At 37.5% G+C, this 19,034-nt stretch overlaps 1 protein-coding gene across 1 annotated transcript in view; it reads right to left on the bottom strand.

The window, feature by feature from the left end:
• WDR64 (WD repeat domain 64) overlaps positions 1–19,034 on the bottom strand; it is a 62,504-nt gene that overhangs the window by 21,109 nt on the left and 22,361 nt on the right. The window contains 3 exon segments of the mRNA XM_086626109.1: positions 11,264–11,327; positions 11,329–11,397; positions 18,089–18,270. Of these exon segments, the coding sequence (XP_086482235.1) occupies positions 11,264–11,327; positions 11,329–11,397; positions 18,089–18,270 (315 nt within the window).

Here is a 19,034-nt window from a genome sequence, read left to right as displayed (position 1 = left end):
CAGGTGAAAAGAATAAGTTATTGAACAGAGATATAATGATGTTTCCATAAACATCACCCAGATCTATTACGAAGTTAGTAAAATTATGCAAAATAAAACTGAAGACAGACAGCTCCAATAAATTCATGGACTATTCAAGTTAAATTGGTCAATGATCAAAACATAAATCTGACTGCTTATTTTATCAAGGCAATAAGAAGAGATGATTATTTTACAGCACAAGTGAATATGAGTTAAGAGCCTTTTCCACTATTTCTTGCCGCTTGTTCAGCTATTAATGCCAGTACCACATTAAGAAAATGCAGTCGCTTAAAGTGACAGCAAAAACATGGACACATCACGGCATTTGTAAATCTCTTCCCTTCCTTCTGGCCTTCTTCCTTTCCCAGCCTATGGGCAGGGATGGGGAGATTACATAGACCACTGTTCCACATGAGTAACTCCCACCAAGGTATCACCAGCGTGGCTGCGAGGTGCAATGTCACTGCTGTTCATCTGCATCCGCACACACGACTGTGCATGAATTCCTGCACACTGAGTGGCAACGAAAGGCGTGCTTATTTGGAAATTAGGAGGTGACTAGAGGGAGTTGCTTTAGGAACATTTTGTTTATAGTAACTTTACTGTTCTGCTTATTTATTGAAGAACTTTCCACAGCAGCCTAACAAATGCCAGGAGCCCCTGAAGCCCTCTTAAAACATATTCTTTATGGCAAAATGCTTCTAGACTGTGTCTTCTGAAATCACAGAATACAGACTATATTCAAGCAAACAAAACTCATTCGAGAGGAGGGGGAGTGTGGAGAGAAGGAGCTTCCACTCTTTTTGCTAACAACTTTCCTTCTTCCTGCTGCTTCCACCTTACAGGAAAAGCTGAGCTATACTTATTAGCAACATTATATCTACAACACTGGCTCACATTAAATATATGTATTTGCATAAATAAACGCTTTTCTCTCAAGCACCAGCTTCCTGCAAGCCCTAAAACTCAGAACATAGAAAAAGCCTGAACTATCTTTTCTGTCTGGTCTGAAGCCTGTATTTTATGTGCATGTTAAACCAGCAACACTCCTCTCGTCTATTTTTCTTAATACACACACAGAGACAAAGAGCAAAAGATTACCAACTAAAATGGGAACAGCAGAGGGAGACAGAACAAAGCTGGGAAATAGGGCAAGACAAAATTGGCAAATAAATGTTTTACATGCTCTCAATACAATAAAGTTCAGGCTCTGGAACACTTATCTCCTGCTGGATTGTCATGAGGTGGCCACTGTGGAACCATGCTTTGACTTTGGAGGAAGCGAATCTTCTTCTGCCCCTTTCTGTCTGTAATTAACTGAGATAGAAAAGGACTAAAGAAGCCCAGGATTTGCTGACCTCCCCTCCCCTACCACCAAAAGCTAATCCCTTTAAATTACTGCTAGTTAAGAATAAGAAAGTGACCTTAAAATACTGCTCTAAAGAAAATATTTTGACAATTCTCAAGAGAAATGAGTAACTTCCTTTTAATGCTTTCTGAACTCTCACATCCTGCTGATAATTTTTGTAAGTTTTACAGAATGGTGATGCTGCAAGTCTTTAAAACAATTTATGAAAAGATACTTGTACAGGAAAATCCAAAATCCAGCCACTTTTGGGGCAGAAAGAAACTACACTAGCCACAGCATTCACTTTAGGCATAGACAGGGAATACTAAGCAACAATTAGAGCTGATTTTCTGTTCAAGTGTTTAGTTTATCTGCCCCTTTTTGCTACATTATTCAACTCTTTCAGAGGGTCATTGAAGGCTCCATTGAAGTCTAAGTGAAAAAATTAACAAATTCATACAGAATGTCTGAGCCCTCAAACACAAATATCACCAGGCATGAAGCAGAGGTCAAACTGTAGTTCTGTGTTATTTAACAGAGTAAGTTATCTGCAGAGAGTGCCATTGTGTGTCTTGTGATCCCTGAAGGTGATCCTGCAAAGTACTACAACTCCCTGTAGTTATTAGAAGACTTAGGAACAAATTGATGTCAATGAGATTACTTGTGAGGCTAAGGCAAGGAGGATTTAGTTCTAAGCACATTAATGCAATGTGGTGCAGCAGATGGTACTATAACTAGTGCCTTACTGGGACAGTAATTTGGTGAAGTTCAAAATTATGAACATTTCAAATCACTTCCTCAAATAGTATCATTAACCTGGTAATACAGAAGGTTACTTTCCTTTTCCTAAACATGGAGGAATGCTGGAAAGAAATCAAATCAAGTTTTATGCAATGTTGAGTCTAATTGTATAGTAATGAGCCTGCAGGATATTTACTGGGTGCTATGCAATAATTGAGAGTGTGTAAAGGCTCTATGTGGCTCTCTCTGTACTGTGTGCTTGGTGTGCTGACAGTAGACCTACCTGACCCCTAATGCAAAGATGGAACAACATTCAACATTTCTGGAGAACAGTTTCAGGGCGCATTTAGATGGTGTGTAGGTAAGAAAGAGGAAGCTAGAGGTGTAGGACAGAGATGACTGCCCATGAGCACCTAGATCAGAAGAGCTAAAAAATCAGTTAGGTTCCTCCTATCAATCTTCAGCCAATCTTAGAATGATGCTCTCATTTTAGACATAGTGTTTGATTTTCAGGTATATGACACTTCATTTACACTTTGAAGATCTCTTTTTTCTTCATTCCCCCATAGAATAAGAAGCAACCAGAACACTACAGGTCTGGAAATCTATTTTAAATATAAGTTAAACCCTAGATCTCAGTTTTCCGGTAGAAGAACTATAAAAATCAGCACAGGCTGAATATAGATCTCGCTCTGTTTCCATCTGCAGCAAACACAGATTATTTAGTACTTTAATCATCAAATACTCACCCAGAAACGGAACATCTAATGGATCATTTCCTTCACGTATGCTGAAGAATACAAGAGGACAATACATTCAAGAAGGAAATCTGTGCATTCTCAGATATACTAAGAAACAAAACATCATTTTGCAAAGATAAAACCATAGCTAGGACAGATATTTTGCTCAAACAGTCCAGCTGCATGCTGGTTGTAAGAATGCATGTCTGTTATACACCATGAAAGTCTAAGAACTAGAAGAGGAAAATGTAGCTATGAGCTAAAAAAAACACCCACCACATTTAAAATTAGTTCCAAACACTTTTATTTTTTCAGAGAATCACAAAATGGTTGAGGTTGGGAGGGACCTATGGAGGTCATCTTGTCATCATGTCTAACCCCAATGTTCAAGTGAGACCACATAGAGCTGATTGCCCAGGACCATGTCCAGATGCATTTTAAATATCTCCAAGGATGGAGACTCCACAGTCTCTCTGGGCAACCTATGGTAGTGCTTGGTCTCCCTCACATTAAAAGGAGTGTTTCTGGATGTTCAGACAGAACCTACTGTGTTTCAGTTTTCATTGCCTCCAATCCTGTCACTGGGCACCACTGAAAAGAGTCTGGCTCCACTGTCTTTACACCCTTCCTTCTGATACTTATATACATTCATGAGATCCTCCTTGAGTCTTGTCTCTGTAGGCTAATTTCGTAGGGTTATTTTGCGGACTACCCAAGAGACAAAGTAATTTGAATAATGGGAAATGGGACAGGAAATAACAGAAAATTGGGTAAGTTACATGAAAATCCTGAAGAAGAATATTGAATATTCTTGAAGGATTAAGCAATATAAGAGTAGAAGAAAATTCTTAGTGTCTAGGAGGAGCAAATAAACCAAAGAGAATAAAAGTGCAGCAGCAAGGGAAGGATTAACTTTGACTTTCAAAGCAGCATACGAAAAATGTGTCTGATATAGATGTGGCCATATAATTTCTGTGAAGGATTTCCCAAATGCCTCCTTTGCAAATTATCTAGATTAAATTTCATATTGTTGATATACAGTACATTTCAGTAACAGCCATGTTTAACAATGGTTACACATAAATTAAGCATTGTGCTTCCAGCTCAGCTGCTCTCGTTTTTCGGGAAGACAAATGACTGTATTATAAATATATCTTTAAAACAATGTCATATGCTTCCAAAATAGATTAGATAAACATCCATAGTAACCTACACAGGCATTGATACAATCATCTGCTCAGTTCCAGACAGGCAACGGACATTTATGATTTCCCACAGGGATATCGCACAGCCAGTTTGCCATTAAGTAGATCTGGAGAGAGGGGACTGGAGACTTATAACATTAAGGTTTGAATAAATTTGCAAAACTCAGAAAATACAAAAATTAATAACATATCTTACTTCCCTTTATCCTTCCTGAAACACTAAAAATCTGCCCTTGGGTTCTGTAAGAATAAAACTAACATATATATATATCTATATAATAGAGTTAATTTAGTATGGGCAAATTTCAGCAAGAAAGTTTTTATGTGCTTGCATCAAGTTGGCTATGTCAGATTTTGAGGAAATTACGAAAGGAATGAAACTCTGCTATGCCCCAGAACAGAGATGTGAGAAATCACCCTGTTTGTTGCACTATTCTCCTGCCACATGTAAACGTGTATGTTGCTCTTCATCAAAAATGAAATTACTTTTAAAGAGCAAAAGACCAAAGACCATCCCTTCACTGATTTTAAACAAAGGGTTTATGTTGTTTACAAATCATGCTGTACAGTAGTATAAAGGCTGGGAATATACTCCTTACCGTAGCCCTACTGATCGCCAAACAAAACTGAGATTGTTTTGATGCATTGACGCCTGTGGGCTCAAATCTTGCTCTCCTGACTCACTTAAGTGGCCTAATTCAACCAAACTCACTCCTGGAGGTGTTCTAGTAGAATCAGTGGAACAGCTGGTGTCACAAATTTTGGTTTACTGACTTCCAGTGACAAGTAGGCAAGACACAAAGTTGTAGCCTCCACTGTTCTAGTTGTGGATCCTCACTCCACACTAAGTGAGAGAGAGCAGTTGTCACTGCTTCACAGCCTTTCAGTTCAAGGGCTATGCAGTCTGGTCTGGTCTCTGCCATTGGCCTTAATATTCTTGTTTCCGCAGAATGTTATGAGTGTAAGATCATCTTTCAGATAATGACCTGCTTCCTGCCATATCTCCAGGTTTAATAGCCCCTATGCCTACGACTATTTTTTTTTCCTTAATGCTTTCTGAGTGCATTCAAAGCATTCTGTAATATGAAAAAAATTAAGTAATAAATACTTCAGGCTGCTAGACGAGAATAAGAATGGGCAAACTAACTATAAGGAGGAAGGGGCAATGAAGGGCTGAGTGATGAAGGAAAGGAGAAAAATAAACACAGCAGAGATTTCCTATGCACCATTCTTCTGTTAGGCTGGAGCGTCATGTTTTCCGTTACTTCTCTACCCTACAGATTGCTCTCATATTACCATACACACTGTAGAACTACTTCTTCAGCTGTTTGGGCCCATTTTTTAAAAAAAGGCCAGCAATTTCTGTTAAATTACAATATTGATATTTTTTAAAAAAATGCTGTAGGGCCAATGTCATAACTAAACAGATCAAATACCTTTATACAGAACAGTCTTGTTTTGCCTGGCTTGAAACATCCAACTCTTGTCAGGATTCATTTTCTATCTAGTGTATCCTGGAGCATCCAAGAATGCTGCTTAGCTGCAATTCCAAGTTCAAAGACAGCACTTTTTAAAGGACTGACTTACATATTCTGCCAGCATTTCTCTTCAATAAAAAAGATGTTGCTTCAGTGCTTCAATAAGCCATGTTATTTTACTTTTTACTGCCTCAGACCTAAGAGAAAAGGTGTAAAATAGTAACTCCCAAATGATATGTGTCAGTGAAACTACGGCCATAAATCAAGTGGATAGGCTGTTGCAGCCATTTTGAAAAAAAAAATGTTTCCTGAAAACTGGGTTAGTGGCTTTTGCAGAACAATTCCAATCAAAGAGTTTTATACATTTGTATTTACAGTTAAATTGATAGACTTTCACTTTCATGCAAATAACCTAATGTATGACTTAAACATGATGACACTATAGCAAAAGGTCCATGTATTATGTGAAAGCCTGAGTGCATATTGGTGCAGTGACACAAAGGACAAGTTAATGCCTTCAGACAAATTTAACAGTATTTCCTTTTTGGAAATACTTTCAGCCAAATCAGAAGTCAAGACAGACACACTGTAAGTGTAGTTGTGTGAGTGTGGTTCCTGTTGGTCTGTGGTGTATAATTTAACACAGACAATAGTTTATGTTTGTGGGAAATCTCAACACAAGATTTGGAGTATGTTCATATGATTACGAACAAATAGATCACATTGATATTTCAGATCTCTTAGTAAATTTACTTCATTGAACAGCTGGAGAAAAAGACATGGCTGTGGACTACAACTATAATTGCATCTATGCACACTTAAACCTTTAAGGTCTTCATAACCTGGAAGATTAGGAACAAATTTATATCCAGGAATATTGTATTCGGAAGCAAGTCCAACAGCACGGAATTATGACAATCCCTGCCTGTGCCCTCCCCTCTTCCTCAGTGTCGCTACTATGGAAACACTAATTCATGAGACTAAAGGACATACAAAAATTATGTACAAATCTATGGTTCTGCCTAATTTGTAGAAATTCTTATGTTATAAACCCAAGAAAGTAAGTTCAACTTTTGTGATAAGAGAATTTGATATATACATCATTTTTTAATAGCTGACTGACAGCAGTTTACTATATAATTTGTTCCATCAAGAAATTTTTATAATATTGGGGCAAACAAAGTGCTCCTGTGCTGGATTAGTTTCAGAAAACTTCATTTCTTAAATGGAGCCATCATTTCAGTTCAAATTCCAAAATAGTTTCTTAATTATTGTCAAAATAATGTTTGTTTTAGTATTACTGGCTCAGTATTTTAGTATTACCGTAATTTACAGAATTTGAGACTTTCACCTTGTGCATTCTTTAGTGGGATTGAGCATGGGTTCACTGCAAATAGAGATTATTCTTCTACTTAAAAAGGTGGAGTTTTTAAGTAGACTGTTCAAGACAGTAAGCTTCTTTATATGGAGATCTGCGTTTACTAAGGGCTGCCTAAACCTATGTAATAACCCCCAACTGTTTCAGAGCCCTGCTCCACGCTTTTCCTCTATCCCTTCCTCCCCTATCACATACACATAGGATTCCTATAGACACAAGTGACCTACTGAGTAATGTGTGCTTTTGGAATCATCTGTCTAACCCACAAAGTTAAGGCATGTGAACAGACTTGGGCAGTGTCAGAAGAGGTCGACTGAAATCCAGTCAGGCCAACCAGTAACAGATGAAAAGCAACAGAACAGTCCTCTAAAATAAAGCACGTGTATGGTAAAATAACTTGAATAAAAGAAGCATTGTGTAGCTCTGATTAATCCTTGGCGTATTCAGCAATTGGACTTCCAGAAAATCAGACTACTCTCGTGGGTTAGGCCGCTCTGGCAACCAAACCCTACACAGTCACTCACCCTCGCCCAGCCCCAGGGATGAGGGAGAGAATTAAAGGATAAACGGGAAACCTGTGGGTTGAGATAAGAACAATTTAATACACATGAGTAATACACAGTGTAGATGCTCACCACCCCCTCTTATCCGAAGCCCGTCTCGTCCCGAAGCTGCAATCCCGGACGAACGCAAGGCCCTGAAATAGAGAGGGAGAGAGAGAGAGAGAGTACTCCGAGAGTGGGAGTACTGGGAGAGAGAGAAAAAAAAAGGCAATAGAGCAAAAGCACAGCAAGCGCAAAAGAGCAAAAGCGGCGAAAGAGCCAAAGCGCAAAAGCCCTTCTCTCCGGCTGCCCCTCACTTTTATACGGGGCATGATGCTGCATAATATGGAATACTAATTGGCCAGTTTGGCCCTCAATCTTAAGTTCCACCACAAATCACAAGGGGAATCGTGTCCCCCTTGTCCCAACTATGCTCCCCCCTTATCCCGCCGTGCTTCTGCACTCCGGCACACTGAAAAGTCCTTGGAGTTTCACTTCCAACTACAAACATCAGCTTGCTATCAGCATTCTTCTCAGAGCGAGCCTCTGAGTAAAACCAAAGCACGGAGCTCTTCTAGCTGCTAAAAAGAAGAGCTAACTCTGTCCCAGCTAAAACCACGACAACTACTTTATTTTTTTTTTTAAATATTGCAAGTCATCACATATCAAAAAGTTTAAACTGTTATGTAGTCATATTTCATAATAAAAAGATTAACTCATGGAATTGAAACTAAAAGCAGACTTCAGAAGCAAAAATTGCAGCCACAGAAAACACCTAAAATACTTGCAGTGATCAAACCAATTGCTTGCACATAGTACAAATAAAACACATGCTAAAAGGCCTCGTAACAAAAAGGCAACTATATACCTCCTCATTTAAGCTATGGCACTGGGACAATCTCCCTCAGTGTATAATACTGACTTCCGTGTTTAAAATCTTTGAATTATTTTTGTTTACAATTTTTGATATATGGTTAAAGAGAAGGTCTTTAAAATGAGCATAATACAAAATATTTATGTCTGATTTCCTAAAATTGTTGGGTAATTTCAATATTGCCTTTAATGAGGTATGCAGTTATGAGAAACACTCTGGTTCTGAAGAACACTTGCACTTCAGAAACAAAACAACCCTTTTCTTTTATGGAGTTTTAGGTTTTGATTTCAGATCTGCACGATCGGACTGTTCTCTTCACAGAGACATTTGTTTTTTATCTTAGCCATTGTATTGTGTGAGATAGTTCTTTTGATTCTTCCTTAACATACTGATGCCTCTCTCCCCTTTTTCTGAGCTCCACTCTTTCTTTTCCATGCTCTGGGATGTTAAGACTGTTAGAGCTAACAATTTGTAAACTAGTTCTTCCCATGTGATACAAATCCTCCTGCGATTTCTTTTTTTTTTTTTTTTTTGGACTAGTGCTGTGAAACCATGGTGTAGGATTGGTTCATTTTTACATTTCTGTCTAAACTATGGCATACATTAATGTTCTATAGTATCAAACTAAGGCTGACACCATCAACTGAATCTCCTAGTAATGGCCCCTGACTCAGCCATTACTTTTCAGACTGCAAACCCTTGCTGCAGCAGAAGTCTGGAACCAAAAGCCAATGTGATCCATTACTTTTGAACTCTGTAGTGTAAATCAATTACATATGAGATATGGAGATATTCTTGTGAGTACATTTGTGTATGGCTTTTCAGTCTTAAAAGTCCTTTGAGGTCAAATGAGGGCAAAGCAAGGTAATAAAAATCTTTGTTTGAATCCTTTTTTTAAAACATTTTTACACTTCATTAATATAGAAAGCTAATATTATGTACAAAACATACCAAAGAAAACTGACTACCAAAAGACTATTTGATTTTCTTAAATACAGTCAGGAAGAATATGCTTTCTATCTTTCTGCCTCCATGGCTATTAGTCCCTGGTAATGTAGCTCACATAGTATCTTAAAATCCATCTATCCAGCATTAACTCTTCTTATTTTTTGTAAAGTAATATGTAACAGATCATAGGAAACGAATGTGTTGCAGTTCTAGGGAGTGAAATCCAGAAGTTATGTGCAATATATGTAATCGAAGTTAAACAAGAAAACAGTTTGGGAAATTCTCTAAAAGGTTCCTGAATGTATTTCACAGGAATATCCTTATTCTCAGTTGTCCAGCCATTCCCATTAACTGACCCATGAGGCAGTAACAAAGACAAGGACGTTTAACATATTACTCTAATTTCAAAACATTTTAAGAAATTATTTTAAAAGATATAATCTATCTCTTTAGCAGTTAAAGTCTCTGCTTGGAGCAAAAAATATACGCGATGCTCACAGAATCCACTGAGTCCACAGTACTAAATATCATCAACATGTGTCTGCTTACAAAAGAACTGATGGAGGTAGAGAAGGACAGATGCAAAATAATTTCTTAATTCTGTGTCATGGTTTAGCCCAGCCAGCAACTAAACACCACACAGCCGCTCGCTCACCCTCCCCCACCCCCAGATGATGCGGAAGAGAAATAAAGAGGAAAAGAGAAGGAGACTTGTGGGTTGAGACAAGAAGAATTTAATAATAATAACAATAATAACAATTATAATAATGAATACATATGTGTATAATGGTAATAATATATACAAACAAGTGATGCATAGAGTAAATTCTCACCACCTGGTGACCAACACCTGTCCCGTCCTGGCTAACAATCCAGAAACAGGTAAATCCTGACAACACAATCCTGACCAGCAAGACGCCAGAAAAGAGAACAAGACAGAGAGATAGCACTCTGAAGTTCACGAGTGAGAGCCCCTGGAAAAGCAAAAGCCTTTCTTTCTGGTCAACCCCCATCTCTATACTGGGCATGACGTTGTACGATATGGAATACTCGATCGACCAGTTTGGCCCTCAATCTTAAGTCTAAGTTCAAATCATAAGGGGAGTTGTGGACCTTTTGTCCCGGCTCTGCTCCCCCCCAGCCTGTAGTGCTCCTGCGCACTGGCAAGAATATGACAAGCTGAAAGGTCCTTGATGTCTCAGTGCCAACTTTCTCATAACGAACCCCAGAATAAAACCAAAACACAGAGCTCTTCTAGTTGCCAAAAAGAAGAACTAACTCTGTCCCAGTCAAAACCAGGACATTCTGACATGCATATTATTCCACAAAATACAGTAATGGCTCATACCAAGGCCAGATCTCGTAAGTACAAAGTGCACATGCAGTAAAAGTTTAATAAATCATTTGTATATTACCCATTTCTCAAGTCCTTTAAAGGACAGCTAAAAGTAGTGATAAATTTGTCTGCATGCAAGGTTTTTTGTGTTTTTCTTGTATGATGTATAAAAATTTCCCGTCTTTCTTTAACTTCTCCTGTTTCTCTCATAGGAGCTGTGATTGTCCACCTGTAAAACTATAACTTTTTCACTATGGTCACATATGTCAGAAAATAAGGACTACCTTGCCTGGTGAGGATTAAGAAACTAAACTTGACTGGGAAGGTGCTGCTGTTGTCATTCACATCTCACTTCCTGAAGGAAATGGAAACAAAAAATACACAGAATATGCAGAAATTTACTGCATTTCTGATAGAGACCTTGGCAGTATAAAGAATACCCCAGTCTGTGCATACACATCTACCTAAAGAACATAATGTTTAATCCTACAGTGACACGAGAAATAAGCTAAAACTCCACCTTTTTATTAAAATAAATGAACTGATAAACAATGTGAATAGGACTAGATACTATCAGAAGTAGTGACCCAAAACCAGATTCCTTCTTGCATTTATACCATTGATTTCTGTGCAGTTAAGAAAAGTGTTTTGCCTTTGCAGAGGAAAGGCTCATGACAGGATGATCTTTTTCATTTGTCACAATTTCCGTGACACTATCTGTGTCCTGATAGCTTCCCTGTAGGCCTACTATTAATAGCAGGATGCCACAAACAAAACAGTTATGATCTGAAAGAAAAAAATAAAATATCTATAGTCAGAGAGACTGAATAGTCACTGGTATAACAAATAAGCTTCATAATGGAGAGCTTAGTGCCGATAAGTCTCTGCTTTCACCATGTAGGCAACTGCCACATAAAAATGTGAATTTTTCATTCTAAGAGCTGGATTCCAGCTTATCCCCAAACGTGTATTAAAACCACATAACTGATTTACTTTTCAAAGCCTTTTTATTTTGCTAGACAAATGTCAGGGATGCTGGATGTGACTACATGTGCTAGTCCCATAGGAATACTTTATTAGAAACAGAACTGGGGCTCAAATTTTTTTCCTTCAAAGATCTAGTTCACAAAAATGTAAAACCAATATTTGTGACCACTTAGCCAGAAAACAAAGGAATGACCACCTCTATGGAAGAGGGTGGGCATGCAGAACAGGAAGGAGAGCAGACCTGAAAGTTGAGGACAGAAACAATAACTGCTGATGAGTGATTTTCTGTCTTGAAATAAATGAGAATTAGGTCTTTCATATTTATTTGTATGTTCAAACATTGCGTACAGTTCAGGGAATAATCCTTGATTGCATTATAGAGTAATCTTTTGGTACTATTTTCATAACAGTTTCCGTAAATGTTTCAAAACACAAAGATGTTAAAAATGTATTAGCTAACTCCTGGATTTACATACTGATGTAAACACAACTGTACCTAGTTCATATTTTTCACGAGTTTCAAGAGAACAGGAGCCCAGTTCAAATTTGACATAAATTAGTTTATATTTTAACTTTCAATTCCTGGCAAATATTGCAATTGTATGAATTGTATGCAGTTAGCTGAGCGCTCTGTTTTGACACACAGTAAATGAAACAGCCACATTTTATCTAGACTTCAGTTTCAGTTTTAGTTTTCTCTTGGCTTAAAATGAAGTGTAGAAAGCCAAAAAAAATAGTCTAGGAAGTACATGCCCCAAAAGAACATTCACGAAACCTCCAGACTGTGAAGCTCAGCTCAATTTTGTTAACAAAGAGAACAGTTGAAGGTCACCTCTTACAGTCTGCTCGTCAGGGATCTTAAGCTTGTTCAGCCTACTGTCATTGGTCAATCCCTCACTCTAGAGAGATGTGTTCCTTTTCTTCTTAATGCAGCAATATGTGATTCATTTAGGAGCACCCCATCTCCCTATTCCTCCATTAAACATTATTGTCCTGTCAGTTAAATAGATTGCACTGTTAATGTTTATGTTTATGTTCATTTAGAGAGATGCTCATTGGAAAAAAATTATCTACTCTTAAAATAGCTACAATAGAAAGTAATTTTGTTTTATGCCAGATCATTTCACAAGTGTGACTGAGAATGCAACCATGCAAACAGCTGTACGGGCACAATGGAGGGATAACATCTGCATAGGAAAGGGAAGTCACGGATAAGTGGCTGATCAGGAGTAACTTGAATGGGAGCAATTTTCTTTTCAAGGGCACTTTCAGGCAAAACTGTTCTAGATTAGCTGTCTGTGCTGTAAGCATGGCAGAAAGTAGCTTTAAAAGGCTATAATTTCCCAAGAGGTTTGTGAAACCCTTTTGGATGAGGAAACTGTGGAATGTGCTGGGCTCCTGCTCACTTCCTCAGGTGTTATGTTAGATTGTCATACGCATGTCCATAAATTAGCAGAACCCTTCTGACCAGGCCAGTACACATTACTGAGAAACAAGACCCTGGGAGTAAAAGACAGCTTGCAGACCTTCCATGAGGTCAACAGAAGGACACGAAATATGGTAGACAGGAGTCCCTAGTAAGACTGGTGAGATCAGTTATAATCAGAAGGGACAGACACTGCTTCAACAAGATGCCCTTTAGCATCCCCAAATGGAACCTGTCATGCCTTAAAATGACAGTGAACTAGGTAGGAGCTGTTGATAGCATCTGACCAACTCAACTACCTACTTGCTGCGCTTTCGAGCAATAGGATCTTTCTTAGCCTTCCTTATTGCTCTGTTCTTTATATTCCTGAGGTGATGGCAGATGAATGGAGGGGAGGATAATGCCCATTAATTGTGGCACAGAGTTTCTTCTAAGAATAGAATCACTAATAAATGTCCTTTACTTCAGTTATTAATAGGAAGAACAAGTGTTATTAGGAAAGAAAACCTTTCCTTACATTAAAAATGCTTTGCTTCTTATGTGAAATAGTGGATTAATTTTTGTTCCTTTTACTGATGTTGAGATAATGGTGAATTTGGTTATAGTAGGCATGTTCTCTCCTCTCTTTCTGGACTAATGCCAGATTGGTCATCACATTTGCTGCTTCACTGCTTCACTGGAACATTTACTGGAATAAATATGCCTCCAAATATGCCTCCAGAATTCAGAATCTTGACACAGAAGGCAGGAGTACTAAGCACATTCAAGAAAAACTTGAAGAAGTTGAATTATTTGTCTACATATCAGACAGCAAATTTTTAAGATTCTGTGAAATTAATGATTTGAATCATAATGGGCTCGGCTTGGTGTTCTACATTCCAAGATAAATAATTATGAAAGCATGTATTTAGGGCTTTTAAAAAAGTCAGATTCTATGACTACAGCTCTATTCTAGATAGATGTTATGGATTCCAATGCATTCTTTGAAGAAGTGATCCTTTGTCAAGTTCTCTCCCTTGCTCACACAATTTTGCAATTGGTGTTGTTTTACAAGTCTGCTGAGATCTCTTCATTTCAGTAGTGTGGAAACTCCCTTGAGAACAACAGTATTTTTTAATGGAAAAAATTCTAGGCTTAGCTTGGCAACCTCTGATAAACTAGAAAAGAAAAATAAAACTCCTGGTTTCCTTCTATGCTGCTCCTCTCACACAGAAGGACCTCTTATTCTTTAAAACAACTCATTTTCCTTCAAGCTACCTTTTAAATAGTTTTGGCTTATAATGTCTGCAACATCTCTTCAGAACAGTTAGACATCTGGTAAACTAACACAAGTTCATATGTGTATCATATTGACCAGTGTCTCTTTCTTTATTTGTGCTACCTTGTCTATCTTCATATGTTCTTAAATTTGGACTGCATCATGGAAAAGAGTCTGCTTATGCTTGTGAGGACTAGTATTAGTGAGTCCTGGGATATGATTTCTATAACTAGGATTCCTGGGAATTCCCGAAAATGTCAATACCAATGTATAATGCCAGTAAATAAATAAATAAATATGTATGTAAGATGTTACCAGTTGCTTCATTTGTGCCAGGAAAACAGCAAGGATACTGAGCAAGCACAGATGACTTCCTGTTGTCAGTCTTAAGCTGCTACATCTAGATTTAGAAATCAATAATAGTTTTTCTTCTACTTTGTTTCTCACAAAAGAACAATAGCTGAATTTGAAGAAATAATAGAGTTAGAAGTTGATGTATCATATAATTTAAAACTGATCATCTCCAGCTTTTATACGCATCCATAATTTGATTTAACTGTAGCTGTTCCCTGAGGTTATGATTAAGACATAGTTGGAATTGAAATGGACATAGAGTAAGAGGAAAATCATATCATTTTACCATTCAACATAATATTAATGCAAAATGCTACACATAAAACTTATTGTAAATTACTAAGGGCTCCATATATTAGGCCATTATCAGGCTTTTATTATTTTATTGGTTGAAGAAGTCTAGCTTTTAGCATGAAAAATGAGCTCTGTACCAGGTTTGCTTGTATCTTTCTTATTCATTATTACAAATGTCAAATATCTGAAAGAAAAAATTAGGCTGTGTCACAGTATTGGCAAACTCATGAGTGTATTCAAATACAACAGATTATGAAAGAGCAAGGGTGTTAAAACATAACTTTTTAAATAGTTACTTCCTAGCATAATAATATTGTGGTATTTTGCATACTATTTGTAAAATAAACACCTGGCTAAACAACAATAGATTGAGGCTTAGTAAAGTGGTTGGCACATTTATCCCCACTGGATACTATAGAAGCTAGACTGCAATCAAAGGTTGGATTTTTTTTTTTCTTTTAATTGCTGAATGTGACTTATAAACATAGTTTTCACAAATGGTTGCACATGTCATCGTATATTATGATTCCTGAATTATTTATCTGCTCTGGTCTTTGATTTTTAGAGTATATTACAGTTAAAATTGCAGGCTTGTTAATCAACAAGACCAGCCTATATTAATTTGAAACAGTTTAATTCTCTCATTAAGTGGATCGTCAACATGAGTTTCTCAGCCAGACGAGAGAGGGGGATGGCTTTTAAGATGCAGAGGCAAACACAGTGTGCTCTAGTCTGACAGACTGCTGTGCCATTGTGAGCAGTGTAATTTATTAATACAGCATTGAACTCTAAAGCTCAGCTTCTGAAGGCAGCTTCACAGTAGCCCCTGGCTGATGTAAACTTCACAGTGAAATCAAAAGAGATGATCCCATCCTGTCATTGTCTTTGGCCATGGATTCCCACTCTCTTCTGTGACTCTTAATACTCCATCTCAGGAATAATTTCCTTTTATGTTCAGGGGAAGCAGCAGGGCTAACCACTTGGAATAAGAGTGAAAGGCAGGAGGATTTCTTTTAATAACAAGGTGAAGGCCAGTGGGTCAACAAGCAAGAAAGGATTCCAAATTGAGGGTATGTAAATGTCATGATCCAGGAATAGTCTGGAAGATTGTTAGAAGTACAATTCTTACACTTTTTCAAAACCATCATTACAGAGTTCTTGAACACAGTATTATTAAACATTTGTCATGTTGCCCTTGCTTTCAGTACTTTCATGCAGTGAAAGTTACGACAAATTAAAATGCAGTATTGAGAAAGCTCATCTTCTAAACTATTCTGATTAGGTAGCTGTTTAGATGGGACAGGGAGTCCTGCATTACACGTCTAGCCTCCAACCATCACAGATAAATATGCAATCTATCTGTTTCAAAAATTTCGAGTTCCATTTTAAATGGAGGAGGATATTTCTTTCTGCAACTGCCACTATTCAGAGGACTCTTCCAGAATGTCACTGCTCTAATTTTTGCCCTAATATTTATTCTCCTGATATTTTTATAGACAGAAATGGTATTTCTCATTAATTGCCATTTTGGTAGGATATAGAAAATGCTTTTTTTAGTCTCTGTGTGATATGTTTACTCTCTATGTCATAAGTTTCCCCCACCGTTTTTCTAAATTCAGCTAATCTATCTCAAACATGGCTCATATCAACCATATGGTGGATTCCAGTACAACATGAGGTTTTACTCTGGTCAAATTCAGAGATGTTAATCCTTTGTTACCTGTGGAACAGCTATTTCAGCTAACACAGGTACCCAGGGCAACTGTTGCCGCATGGTTGCCCTATTCCTATACTCTGCCACAGCTGTTTATTGTTGCACACTGTCAGTGAGGGGATAGTGGGCTAGGCAGACCTTTGGTCTGGCCTATCATAGCTGTTCTTATTTTCTTAGAAAGTTTATCCAGATATTTCTCTTCGTCTGCTATTTCTATAAGAATTTTTGGTGTGTAACAGAGACTTTTATTAGTTCCTGTGTAATTGACCTTCTATCCTATTCAGACCCTTCACTCTGTTTTCATTACTAAAGTAAAATCCTCCTGTAGGAAATACTAAGCACATTCTGTGTGTCACCAGTAAATTTCTCCAGGCTACTTTTTGTGACAAGGTATTCAATGTAAATAAGATCTCTCTCAAGGCTGAACTTCAGAATTTTCACTAATAACTTTCCTATACCCCTATTACTTTCCCTTTAAATCTTGTGTCTAGAAAATCAATAGAACTGTCTGATATTTATTTTGATATCTGTCACAGTTTTCCCTTTGGTACACTGCTACAATTCAGCTTGTATTGCATTATTTCCCATGTCTAGTTGGTTTTGGATTTTTTGTTGTTGTTGTTGTTGTTGTTGTTTTTTTTCCCTAGAATTTGTTTTGCTGTCTTGCATATCGTCAAGGCTGAACACCGGAGCCTTGGCCATTTTTTAATTCTTGTTAAATATAGACATAAGAATTGCTATGTGATACATTGTTCAAAACAATTTTTAACAAAGTGTTAAGCAAGACTCTCATACAGAACACTTGGAGATAGGCAGCATTGATGTCACTTCAGGTCACTATCCGTCAGACAGAATACACAAACAAGTCTGCAGCCGTACTCCAGCCACATTTCTGCAGCATAAAATATGACCACTGCAATAGAAAGGCTCATAAAATTATTGGATAACAGGTAAGACTGCTGTTTCTGCAGTCTGCTTTCGCAGGAAAAACGAATAGTAAGCTTTGGGGAAATGTGATCAGTGAGAAGAGCAAGAGAAACTATTAAGATGGGCCAATGTGATTGCTTAAGACAGGAAATGGTGGCCAAAGTGTAACAGGAAAGGATGGGAGCCCTGCTGATACTGCAAGGAGTAATGTGTGTAACCTGGCCATGACAGTCACAACCATTACTTGGAAAAGTGCCTTAGAGTAGTTCAACATACTGTTTCTCCTGTTTTATGATACTTGAATGAAACTCATACTGAGTCCTCGATAGATTCCTGTCAGGAATTGCATCTTTTCAGGGTGAAGCTCCCAGCAACTAAAAGCAAATCCTCTGTTTCCTATCATTTAAGACAGAAGCCATTATTTAAATTCTTAAGATACTAAAGCGGCTTTATTTGGTTTTATTTAACTGTGAAAAAATGTTAACAGAACAATCTTTTGGAAAAAAAACCCCAATACTTAGCCCCAGTGACAATGACTTTTTCTTCTCCACAGTATGTGAAGTCATTGACCTCTCTAGGGACAGAAAATTACTTTACAGGTTTGTAATCATTAATAAAACAGTTAATCAGGTAAGCAACATTTTTGTTTGTATTAACAACGCTTGTGGAAAAGACAGCTTCAATACAAAAGGATGGCATCTTGCAAGAGTTATAAAGTAAAAGGTCTATTTTTTCAGATGTCATGTACTTACAAGTTGTCCTCTATCGCCCGTGTGATAGCCCTTTCCTGGTATTAGAAACTCATGGAAGATCATCACCAAGTGAAGTTAAAATTAAACTTTAAGGATTTCAGTGAGGCTTTATTTCATAGATAGCTTTTTCCGTGTCAGTGAGGAAATATTAATTACGAATTTTATGGAGGATCTCACCATGCTAAGTGGAATGGTATATTTTCTAAGACTGTATATGGTTTCCTGTTCAAAAATAAGATGCTGTCTACAAGAAAATGAAAAATAGTGAAATTAAAGAATTATTCAAACCACAAAATGCTGCAGTAATGCATAGAGAGAAATTATATCAGAGTCCTAAATATTAATACAGTCTGGGAGTACCAAGTGTACTTATATGGGCAGCTGTTCAAATTTTCAGGAATTGAGATAGTGGGAATTAATACAGCTGCAAGCCATTGTGGTATTTTGCTAGAATGAGAAGTCCTTGGAATGAGATTTTGGGTCATTTGCATTATACAGTTTACTGGTTCTACTGCCTGACTCCATCTGTTATTTGATTAAGTTGCCAACCTAAACTGGCAACTGTTCACATGCCATAGGAATTAACTGCCTCAGTGTTGTCTGTGTAGCACAGAAATATTAAGGAGATGTAACACAAATATAGAACTGTCTATATATTATTCCCGCGGTCTCGAAAGAGAACTGCTTCTATTCAGCCATAGGACAGTTTCA

The sequence above is a fragment of the Tauraco erythrolophus genome, chromosome 2 (genome assembly GCF_009769465.1).
Source record: "Tauraco erythrolophus isolate bTauEry1 chromosome 2, bTauEry1.pri, whole genome shotgun sequence".
NCBI lineage: Eukaryota > Metazoa > Chordata > Aves > Musophagiformes > Musophagidae > Tauraco > Tauraco erythrolophus.
Note: the sequence above shows the minus strand (reverse complement) of the source record. Positions and strands in the feature narration are given on the sequence as shown.